Here is an 11,543-nt window from a genome sequence, read left to right on the forward strand (position 1 = left end):
GTCCGTGCCTGAGTTCTTCAATTGTAAGATCATAGGATGTCCAAGAACAGCAGCAAACAGGGGCAGGTTTGCCTTGTCCCCATGTCCCTCTTTACTCCTGGTTCACTTTTGAGAGATTAATACTTTGGACTAGTAAAAGTGAACAAAATGTCTATTTTCATTGCTCTGTACTAAAAGGGCAGGAATGTTATTAATTAAAACACTAAAGCAGAAATCCTATATTACTATTAATATTAAACATTGACTACCACAATAAAAACAGCAACAAGTTAAACCTTGAAACATTATACTTAAGCATTTAGAGAAAGAATAAAAATTATGTGACGTGAGAAGAGAGACCACTAGGTTTTATACACATGCTTTTTTATTAGTATAGATACCTTCACAGACAATACTGTAATTTTTAGAGGAATTCCACATTATTACATCAATTGTGTGAACTTCTAACAGAGGCAAAACTGAGCACCATAGTTTACAAGTAGAAAGACCATGCTTGAGGACAACAGATGTTCACTAAGGATGCACGATTGATTTGAGAAGTTTTTAAGCCTCGTCCTCGCCCTCCTCCTCCTCGAACTCCCCTTGTTCGTCGGCCGTGGCGTCCTGGTACTGCTGGTACTCAGACACCAGGTCGTTCATGTTGCTCTCGGCCTCAGTGAACTCCATCTCGTCCATGCCCTCACCCGTGTACCAGTGCAGGAAGGCCTTGCGCCGGAACATGGCCGTGAACTGCTCCGAGATGCGCTTGAACAGCTCCTGGATGGCCGTGCTGTTGCCGATGAAGGTGGCCGACATCTTCAGGCCGCGGGGCGGGATGTCGCACACGGCCGTCTTCACGTTGTTGGGGATCCACTCCACGAAGTAGCTGCTGTTCTTGTTCTGCACGTTGAGCATCTGCTCGTCCACCTCCTTCATGGACATGCGGCCCCGGAAGATGGCAGCCACCGTCAGGTAGCGGCCGTGGCGCGGGTCGCAGGCGGCCATCATGTTCTTGGAGTCGAACATCTGCTGGGTGAGCTCGGGCACCGTGAGCGCGCGGTACTGCTGGCTGCCCCGGCTGGTCAGGGGCGCGAAGCCCGGCATGAAGAAGTGCAGGCGCGGGAAGGGCACCATGTTCACCGCCAACTTGCGCAGGTCTGCGTTCAGCTGGCCGGGGAAGCGCAGGCAGGTGGTGACCCCGCTCATGGTGGCCGACACCAGGTGGTTGAGGTCCCCGTAGGTGGGGGTGGTCAGCTTCAGGGTGCGGAAGCAGATGTCATAAAGGGCCTCATTATCAATGGAGTAGGTTTCATCTGTGTTTTCCACCAGCTGGTGGACGGAGAGGGTGGCGTTGTAGGGCTCCACCACCGTGTCTGACACCTTGGGTGAGGGCATGACGCTGAAGGTGTTCATGATGCGGTCTGGGTACTCCTCCCGGATCTTGCTGATGAGCAGGGTGCCCATCCCGGACCCCGTGCCGCCCCCCAGAGAGTGGGTCAGCTGGAAGCCCTGGAGACAGTCACAGCTCTCTGACTCCTTCCTCACCACGTCCAGGACCGAGTCGACCAGCTCGGCTCCCTCTGTGTAGTGGCCCTTGGCCCAATTATTCCCGGCTCCGCTCTGGCCTGCCAGAGGGAAAGTGACCATTAGACACTAAGACATAAGGAATTTCAAAATCTGTCATTTTGACTATGGAGGAGAATGTAGGACTGGTCTTACACTGGCAGATTCTTCTCTTTTTAATACTCTTCTATTACCTGAAGAAATATTTTTCTATGTCAGTGACCCTCAAAAACATGGGATCATAATAAAGTAAGAAGCAAGTTTAGCTCATCTGAGGCTATTGAGGAAGAGGATAGGGTTAAAACTTAGTTGGTTCTGAAATACATACTTTTTTTTTAGAGATGGCGCCTCACCCTGTTGCCCAGGCTGGAGGGCAATGGCACAATGTTAGCTGACTGCAACCTCCACCTCCCGGGTTCAAGCAGTTCTCCTGCCTCAGTCTCCTGAGTAGCTGAGATTACAGGTGCACACTACCACGCCTGGCTAATTTTTTCTGTCTCTAGTAGAGACAGGGTTTCACCATGTTGGCCAGGCTGGTCTCTAACTCCTGACCTGATGTGCCTGCCTCGGCCTCCCACAAAAGTGCTGGGATTACAAGCGTGAGCCACCTTGCCCCGCCACAGATCTGAAACACATACGTTTTAAACAGGCATTCTCTTTATATTCAAGGACAATTAAACAGGCAAGGTGAAGGCAGTGTGACCAGGAGAGAAGGTGGCCTCAGCATCTGTCTAAGCTCTGGTCATAACCTGTGCTTTTGGCCCCTGGCTCTTTGAAGTCCTTTGAAGTTGCCTGTAGCCTATGAAACCCGGCTTGAAGCTTTTCCTTGCTCTTTCTTCTTCCAGTCTGAGGCTGCTCTGTAATGGGAGGGCTGCAGCAGCCTGGTGTTGATCTCTGAGCCATGACCGCCCATGGACTGGGTGGAACTAGGCCAGGACTCAGGGCTGCCCGTGGACACAGTGTCACCTTGGCACTGAACACTAAGAACTGTGCTTTGCAGGGCTGTGAGGAAGAAGGCGTGGCATTTGGCCAGTTCCCAGTGATCGTGACTACATACCGAACACGAAGTTGTCTGGCCTGAAGATCTGGCCGAAGGGTCCAGACCTGACGGAGTCCATGGTGCCAGGCTCCAGATCCACCAGGATGGCCCGAGGTACGTATTTGTTACCTGCGGGGAAAGAGAAGTGACTCAGACCTGTACTTGGGGGGGACGCACAGCAGTATTCATTAGAGACAGCTCCAGCATGTGAGACAAAAGGAGAACAGGAGGTTCTCTGCTTTTAAGAAAAAGGAGGTCTTGAATGTGCTTAGCTGTGGCAAACAGGCAGGAGTCTTAGGGAACCATTAAGCGTGTTTTTCCAGCAGTTGGCATTTGAAATGAATATGCAAGAAGCATGCCTTTGTCACGTGCATGTTCCTAGGACGTTTCATCTCCCACAGCATGGGAAGCAAGGATTGCTGTTAGGAAGAAGGAATCTTCTTGCTAACACACCCCGCTACTCACCAGCAGCCTCATTGTAGTACACGTTGATTCTCTCCAGCTGCAAGTCACTGTCTCCATGGTAACTGCCTGTGGGGTCGATCCCATGCTCATCGCTGATGACCTCCCAAAACTGAAATGAAAAAAGAACCACACCATGGCCCAGCATCCTGAATGTCACTAAGGATGGCCTTGTCCTCCTCCCATGTCCTTGGAACAGGGGCTTTTGTGGTCAGACAGTAAGTGCCCGACAGAGCAAAGAGCTGCACCCCCTATTTCCTGCAGCAGCGCTGCTGAGGGGCTTGAAAATCCGCAGAGCATCGGCCATATTATGGCGATAGACTGAAAGGCTGGGAGGGGCCCTGGAGGAGGAGGGGGCACAGCAGATGCCCTTCTAGAGAGAGGGTCAGGAGGGCAGAGAGGTGGGAAAGGGGTACAGGGAGGCTCTGTCACCCCAGGCAGGGCTGAATGCCATTGCATCGGGAATGATTGATGGGTCGTGGCAGGACTGAGGACAGGGGGACCCACACTGTGGCGGCTGCCTCTAGGAATCAAGCTCTCTTGGCACAGATCCCAGGCACCCCTGCAACAGTGCAGGTTTAAGCCACTGATCTACATGCTGGCACTGACCACAGGAGAGACTGGGCGGGGAAGGGCAGCAGGAGCCTGGGAGGGCGCCTGGGCGGCAATAGAAGGAGCTGGCCATGGTGAGGGCGCTGGCTCCATTGTGAATTTGCGACAGGGAGGGGGCGGGGAGGCTGGGTGGGCAACATGGCGGTTCTCAAAGAGACCACGTCCTTGTACAGGCACCCGCCCCCACCCATGCAGCAGGCCGGCTGCTGCCTCCCACACAGCGGTCGGTAATTGCAGCCCCCACCCAGCACAGTCACCTGCCACCTCAGGGACTGGCAGCAATACTATCGCGTTATAAGTCTTCACGTCTAGACAGTGCTGGAGCAAGGGAATTTATCTAACACCCTCGCCTGTGTGACCCAAAGGGAAGCCTCTGTTACACCTGTCAGCCCAGTGACACTGCATGTTTTCATTCGAACCGTTGAGAAAAATGTACAAATTAAATTTCTCATGAAGCTAGCGGAATAAATATGACCGTATCCTCGCCCTAAGTTTCTGAGACTAATACACCCAGCGGAATGCCAACTGCGTCCCGCAGAAGGGCTGTGTCCCAGGGAAATCGAAACGGCGCCGACTAAAGACTCACACAGCTGCGGGGCCGCGGGCATCCTGGCGGATCGTGCAGCCTCCCCCGCCTTGCCCGCCCGCCTCTCCGCGGAATGTACCACACGGCCAGCCCCGAGTCGCCGAGGCTTCCCACCCCCGCCCCCGCCCCAGCCAGCACCCTCAGTCCCCAGCCCGGGCCCCTCCGCGGCGGCGCGCCCACCTTGGCGCCGATCTGGTTGCCGCACTGGCCCGCCTGGATGTGCACGATCTCGCGCATGGTGCCGGCTGCGGAGCGGGTGGCGCTGGCCCTCGGAACGGTGCGCGGCGTGGACCGGCGGGCTCGGCTGCGCAGAGATCTGCCGCCGCCCCCCCAGCTCCACCTTTTATACCCGGGGACCCGCCCTACCAGGTGACGTCATGATGGGCGGAGCTGCGCCCGCGCGAGTGGCGCGGCTGGGACTGCGGCACCGCGAGGGGGAGCCGGGGCGCGGTGCGAGATGCGGGGGCGCTCGACCGGTTGCGCCTGCCGCTGGGTCCCGAGTGGGCGCCCGGCCTTGCTGTCTGGCGGCCAGTGTGATGCCCGGGCCTCAGGCCCAGCCGCAGCCCCCTGCCCGATCTGTGGGCGCCGGCCGCCCCCTGGCGCTGGGTTCTCTCATGCCGCAGTCCCCACCCCACCCCGCACACTCTGGACCGTAGAAGAGGAGCTAGAGACGGAAGGGGCTGCCTCGGACCAGGGTCCTAGCCTCGAGTACCATTTGAAGTGGGGAGCTGGGAATTGAAGACCCATTTACAGAGGAGTCTCCAGCGGGTGGCAAAGGTTTCCCGCATCCTAGGCAGGAGCTTGGACTCTGCTCCCGCTCCATCCTAGCTGGGACGCCGGGGCGGAGTGGCGGGGACAGCGTGGAGAGGAGTGGGGAGCTCCGGGGAGCCGACGGGCAGCTGCTTGAAAGGAATGCCAGGATGGCGGGGTGGGCGGCCTTTCGCCCCTACGGGGAAGAAAGATGGCTTTGTGGGGGGCGGGGCGGGGGCCAGAAAAGGACTGGATTTGTCACATGTCCTGGGCTCCTGCGCCCTTGTAAGGCCTTTTAAATGTGGAAAATTCTGTGTGTGTGTGTGTGTGTGTGTGTCGGAGAGGAGAGACAGGAGGAATATATCTGCCACGTTGATGTGTTAGCCTATGGCCCTGCCCCTTACACCCCTTAGGTCACCTGATCCTCACAGAAGCTTTCAGAGCTGGGCTATCCAGTTCGGTAGACCTCAGGCACTCGTGGCTGCTGAGCATTGCAACGTAGGTTGTCTGAACTGAAATGTGCTGTTAAGTGTCAAGTACACAATGGATGTTATGGGCTCAGGAAGTTAAAATAATGTGAAATATTTATTTATTTATTTATTTATTTATTTATTTATTTATTTATTTATTTTTGGAGACGGAGTCTCACTCTGTCACCCAGCCTGGAGTGTAATGGCTTGGTCGGCTCACTTTAACCTCCACCTCCCGGGTTCAAGAGATTCTCCCCCCTCAGCCTCCCAAGTACCTGGGACTACAGGCGCATGCCACCACACCCTGCTAATTTTTGTATTTTTAGTAGAGACAGGGTTTCACTATGTTGGTCAGGCTGGTCTAGAACTCCTGACCTCATGATCCACCTGCCTTGGCCTCCCAAAGTGCTGGGATTACAGGCGTGAGCCACTGCACCCGGCCTTCATTACTGATTCTTAAATATTGATGGTCCATCAAAATAATAGTGTTTTGGATACATTGTGTTAAATTACTTGTTTTGAAATTAGAAAATGCAAAATTACATACGTGGTTTCCATTTGCTGCTCACTTATGCATATTTTTGTTGATTACCACTGGTTGGGGGTAAGCATTATTAATACCCCGATTTCATAGCTCAGAAAGCGAGGCTGAAAGACCTGACCAGCCACAAAGCTACTAAGGGAAGGAATCTCAAGTCTTTGCACAGGGAGAAAGCCCAGGTGAGTTTTAAAGGCTTGGGTGGGCTGTGGTAAGGACCAGCCTTAATTATTTACAAAGACAGCCCTGCACAGTGGGCCGGGTAACAGGGGCCTGGGGACTGCCTTTGGTTCCCAGCACATTCCAACTATATAATGATGATAATTACAGGTGCCCTGGAGCTGGCTTTGTGGGTAGGAAATGAGAAGCCATATATGAAAGCACATTGAGTTTGTGGAGCAAAAAAGCCTCAGTAAAACCCAAGGTGATGCCGTCATTCTTAATGTGCACCCCACTTCCCACCTCAATAGCTGGTCTGTATTGGAGGTAGAAACTAAAGCCAGACTTGTGAGTAGCCTCTTAGGCCAAGTCAGGTCTTTTTTTTTTTTTTGGAGACGGAATCTTGCTCTGTTGCCAGTCTGGAGTACAGTGGTGCGATTTTGGCTCACTGCAACCTCTGCCTCCCATGTTCAAGCGATTCTCCTGCCTCAGCCTCCCGAGTAGCTAGAACTACAGGTGCCCACCATCACACCAGACTAATTTTTGTATTATTAGTAGAGACGGGATTTCACCGTTTCGGCCAGGATGGACTCGATCTCTGGACCTTGTGATTCTCCCGCTGGGATTACAGGCATGAGCCACCTTGCCCGGCCCAAGTCAGGTCTTAATCACCCCAGCTTTGGGAAGCACCCAGCATCCTCCCAGCACGTACGAAGGCGGGTGACTGGTGCCTCTTCTCAGGGTGGGGAAGGATTTTCTAGAATTTCCCCTCCTCTCTCCCCTTTCCCTGCTGCTGGGCAGCCACTGGACAGCCTGTCTCTCAGATGCTATTCCCAGGTACCCAGGTCTTGGTCTCCACCTTCTCCCCACCCCAACTCCACATCTTGGCTCTTCACCACCAGCCGGAGCCTTCCAGAACCTCTCCAGAGAATGGCCCTCCTTGGGGTACCTTCACGTATTACACAGTTCGCAAAAAAAAATTTTTTTTTTTGAGACGAAGTTTCGCTTTTGTTGCTTGACTCACCACAACCTCTGCCTCCTGAGTTCAAGTGATTCTCGTGCCTCAGCCTCCCGAGTAACTGGGATTACAGGCACCCGCCACCACGCCCGGCTAATTTTGTATTTTTAGTCAAAATAGGGTTTCTCCATGTTGGTCAGGCTGGTCTCAACTCCCGACCTCAGGTGATCTGCCCCCCTCTGCCTCCCAAAGTGCTGGAATTACAGGCCTGAGTCACTGTGCCCAGCCCTACTTCAACAAAGATTTTCTGGAGAAAACTGCTTCTTGGCCTTTGTGTTTTAACTCAACGTGAAATCTGAGGCCAAATAGGAGCAGAGGATGAGACCTGAAAGGACAGTACTGGGGACACAGGGACCCCTAGCAAGTGGGCGTGTCCCGGCCTGTGGAGCATGTGCTGTCTGCTGTTCCTAGCTCAGTCCTCCAGCAAGTCACCACACAGCTCTGAGCCTCTCACCGTATCTGAAGAATGGAAATGGGTTTTTCTTACATTGGGAAGATGAGAGGCACTGTCTGAACTGGACATTAGCGAGCACACAGCAAATAAATCCATGGCAGTGCTCACAGGCGCTTCTGCTCTGGATGACTGGCAGTGAATGTTCTGCCCAAGTCGGCCTTCTCCTGCGTAGCAGCTCATGCCCAGCCTACTTCTCTGGCACCCTTCTCCCTCGGCGCCGCTCGTGATGTCTGTTAGTATATAATCAGAGAAACTCATACGCGTAGTTTTAAATAATGCCTGCCCTGCCTAAGATGACTCATCTGAGGCTGAGTTCCTGCTCTCCCCTCCCTCGCCTTGTACAGCACTGATGCAGATAATAACAGGAGAAAATGGAGCCTGCTAATTCTCCCCTTCCCTAGGACAGGCTTTTGAGGGACAATCTCTCCCCTTTCATCTGTTTTTCGGTGTCTGAAGAGGAGCAGCTCCACTGGCTGTTGGGTGGACTGTGGATGGGGAAGGGGAAAGGGAACAATCTCCTCCCGCCTCAAGTCACTTCCTGCTTTAGACATGATGCCACTCGCAGTGTCTGAGCCACGCCCTCCCTGAAGGCATCATGGTGGGTGGGGGGTGGAGGGCGGGTGTAATGACAAAATTCAGACGAGAGAGTGTGTTCCCGGTAGGAGGCTGAGTCACATTGTCTTTTACAAAAGGACATAAGCTCTTACCCTTCTACCTGCCCTTCCTGCCTCCTGCTTCAGACGGCCCAACAAGAAGGGTCCTGGCAAGAACGTTCTAGTGAAAAGTACCCTGTGAATACATGGTGTTACGATGATACCGTTACTATTCACTGATGCCATCTCTAAAGGTGACAATTATGATCTAGTTGAAATAGATTTAGTTGGTCCAAGTAAGAGAGTCCTGAAATTTTGAAAACACCAGTTTCTTCTGCAGAATGATGAAAACCCAAGGACCATCCCAGCAATACAACTGTCTAAATTTGTAGGGAACAGTCTTGCATCCTGTTTGTCTGTGTGCTCAGAGCAGGCCCAGGGAACTAGCCGCACCCTCCGTTCCGACTTCTTTCCCTCGAAACTCATCCAGTGCAGCCCCTGACTGCTATTTGTTAAATAAAAGCATCTCTTTATGAAGATGGAAGAATTTTGTTCAAAGCGTTTAAGGGGATGTAACCTTTTCAAAAGGTTACCTAAAATAAAAGTCTGAACTCCAATTCATTTTTTTTTGTATCAGATGACTATAATACAGAATAAATATATAGAAGTTTTTAAGTCACTTTCTGGAATGGGCCATGTCCCAGAATGTGACATTTATATTACAAGTGTCAATCTGGGGCCTTTCAAAACTGAAGATGTCATTCTTTTTTATTTGTTTTTTTAGAAACGGAGTCTCTGTCACACTCAGGCTGGAGTGCAGTGGCATGATCTTGGCTCACTGCAACCTCCGCCTCCCAGGGCTCAAGCGGTCCTCCCACCTCAGCCTCCTGAGTAGCTGGGTTTGCAGGCACTCACCACCTCACCTGGTTAATTTTTGTATTTTTGGTAGAGACAGAGTTTTGCCATGTTGGTCAGGCTGGTATCAAATATGTCATCCTTGATGTCAAATTCTCATTAAGCTATACCCCCAAATTAAAATATATATATATGCATATAATATACACAGCAATTATATATACATATTTTATATACATATTTTCTGATTAGAAAAACTTATAAAGTACTAAAGAGCACAAGTATGTTGTAAGGTTTGTTCTTGCCGAGCTTAAAAGAAACTGAGGCCAACACAAGAAAATCCAATATGAAGGGTTTATTCACACTCCCAGGCGAGGTTCTGCTGTCCAACAGGAGGCGGCACAGAAGTTGCGCGGGATCCTCGCAGACATGAGGTTTTATAGGGAGTGAAGGAGCTCGATTGGTTGTGGGAGAGCAGGACTACTATTGGGTAACGTTACAAGCCTTTGTTTGCATACAGGACTCGGCTGCTATTGGTTAGAATTACTCGGCTGCTATTGGCTAGAAAGACTCGGCTGCTATTGGCTAGAAAGACTCGGCTGCTATTGGCTAGAAAGACTCGGCTGCTATTGGCTAGAATCACAAGACCCCGCTTGTATACTGGGTTCTTTAAGGGAAAGCCAGGCTGTGTGAGAAGGAGAGAAGGGAACGTGTCCGAGCATGTCCGAGCTTTTGGAAAAAAGCGGGGTGGGGGTGTGCGTCCGAGCTCCCGCGAGACAACCGGCCTTACATATATCTTTTCACTGTTCTCAAGATTTTTTAAAAATGTTTGATGTATTATATTCCTTTTTGTTTTTCCTATTCATGGACTGTTTAGGTGTTTTGTTCCTTTATAACATTTTTTTTGCCTTCAACGTTATGAAGAAATACTGTATCTTCTTACACCATTAGACATAATCTCACAAACTCTCAAAAATGTGTCACCTACTCCCAACCATCATTCTCCCCATAATCTGAGGTGTCCAGACCATACTGAATTATCTGAGCAATCTCGCCTCTGCTTCCCATGACCAAGGCCGTTTAGAGGACTGGAAGGAACGCCCTCCTGCCGCGTTCCCTGACTGTCGAGGAGCACAGGGCCTAGAGGCCATGGACTGAGTGTGAATCCTCAGTCTGTCACTTCTTAGTTGCGTGACCTCGGCAAGTTACTTAACCTGTTCTCTCTGCCTCGGTTGCCTCATCTGTAAAGTGATATAATAGTACCCGCTTCCTGGGGTTGTGATAAAGACTGAATGAATTAATACGTGAAAGCACTTACAATACCACCTGCCCCATAGTGTTATATAAATATTAGCTATTAACACTGGTTAATCCCTTCCTTCTCCCTCCCTCCCTCTCTCCCTCTCTGGAGCTCTTCTCCATGAATCAGGACTCAACTCCAGAGCCACTTTCTCGGAGAGGCTCCCACAGGGCGACACTGCGGGCTCCTCTGGCCGTGCGCTCTTCTGTACACTCCTCCGCACCACACTCCTCGCCCCTAATCCCGAGGCAGGCGCTGCAGATGAGCGAGCGCGGGATCCCTAAGCGCGAGCCGAGGCGCCATCGGAACGTTCTTGCCGCCACCCAGACCCCGAGCTTCTGCAGGTCCTGGGCCGCTCGGCACTTTCCCGGGGAGGGGGCGCTGGGCGGCGCCGGGAGGCGCGAGGCACCGGGAGAGCCGGCTCCGTGGCTTCCTACTGCCTCGCCCCTGGCCACCTAGTTCTGCACCCAGGCCCCTTCACCCTTCACCGGGTCTGGGCTGCCAGGGACTCGGGGTGGGGCCGCCGCTGCCTCCCTCTTCCTTCAGGAGCGCCAGGGCGCGCGATCCGCTCCGTTTCACCCTCAAGGCAAACGGCCGTTCGGGAAAGGCTGAGCCTCGCTCCCATCTATCCCGAGACAGTGCGACGGGGAGGGGCGGGGCGGGGCCTCCTGCGGGCGGGAGAGGCTCTGGGGACCCGCATCCGCCACGCAGAGGGAGGGCGGGGCTGCGCCCCCTGGCGGCCCTGACAGTCCCCGCCCGAGACCCGGGTTCTGTCCCGAGGCCGCCACCGCCCCTCCCTGCCCTCCCTGTCGGCGCGGCCTGAGCCTCTGTCTCAATAACGACCTTTGTAGCGGGAGCTACAACCAACCCCACAAACTCATGAAATACTAGGTGCGAAATGCGCTCAAAATAGGATGTGCCTTTTATTTTTTTGTAGCTATAAGTGAATATTGAGGTACTTTTTTTTTCTTTGAGATAGAGTCTTGCTCTGTCGCCCAGGCTGGAGTGCAGTGGCGCGATTTGGGCTCACTCAGTCTCCTCCTTCCGGATTCAAGCGATTCTCTTTCCTCAGCCTCCCTGGTACCTAGGACTACAGGCACGTGCCACAAGACACCTGGCTAATTTTTGTATTTAGCCATGTTTCACCATGTTGGCCAGGCGGGTC

General features: G+C 52.7%; 1 protein-coding gene across 1 annotated transcript; it reads right to left on the reverse strand.

Moving 5' to 3' along the window:
• Nucleotides 1-342: 342 nt before the first annotated feature.
• On the reverse strand, nucleotides 343-4,559 carry TUBB2A (tubulin beta 2A class IIa). The gene is made up of 4 exons (XM_064362939.1): nucleotides 4,422-4,559; nucleotides 3,047-3,155; nucleotides 2,600-2,710; nucleotides 343-1,604 (listed from the first exon to the last, which is right to left on the reverse strand). The coding sequence occupies exons 1-4, from the start codon at nucleotides 4,476-4,478 to the stop codon at nucleotides 544-546; spliced, it is 1,338 nt and encodes a 445-aa protein (XP_064219009.1). The 5' UTR covers nucleotides 4,479-4,559; the 3' UTR covers nucleotides 343-543.
• Nucleotides 4,560-11,543: the final 6,984 nt, after the last annotated feature.

The sequence above is a fragment of the Aotus nancymaae genome, unplaced genomic scaffold (assembly GCF_030222135.1).
Source record: "Aotus nancymaae isolate 86718 unplaced genomic scaffold, 86718_ANA_hifiasm-v0.15.2.pri h1tg000051l, whole genome shotgun sequence".
NCBI classification, from domain to species: domain Eukaryota; kingdom Metazoa; phylum Chordata; class Mammalia; order Primates; family Aotidae; genus Aotus; species Aotus nancymaae.

Excerpts from the sequence above, each read along its gene's own strand:
- TUBB2A (XM_064362939.1), bottom strand. The coding sequence starts at position 4,478 with ATGCGCGAGATCGTGCACATCCAGGCGGGCCAGTGCGGCAACCAGATC. Across the intron at positions 3,156-4,421 it reads GCAACCAGATCGGCGCCAAG|TTTTGGGAGGTCATCAGCGA; the intron begins GTGGGCGCGCCG and ends TTTTCATTTCAG. Across the intron at positions 2,711-3,046 it reads GTACTACAATGAGGCTGCTG|GTAACAAATACGTACCTCGG; the intron begins GTGAGTAGCGGG and ends CTTTCCCCGCAG.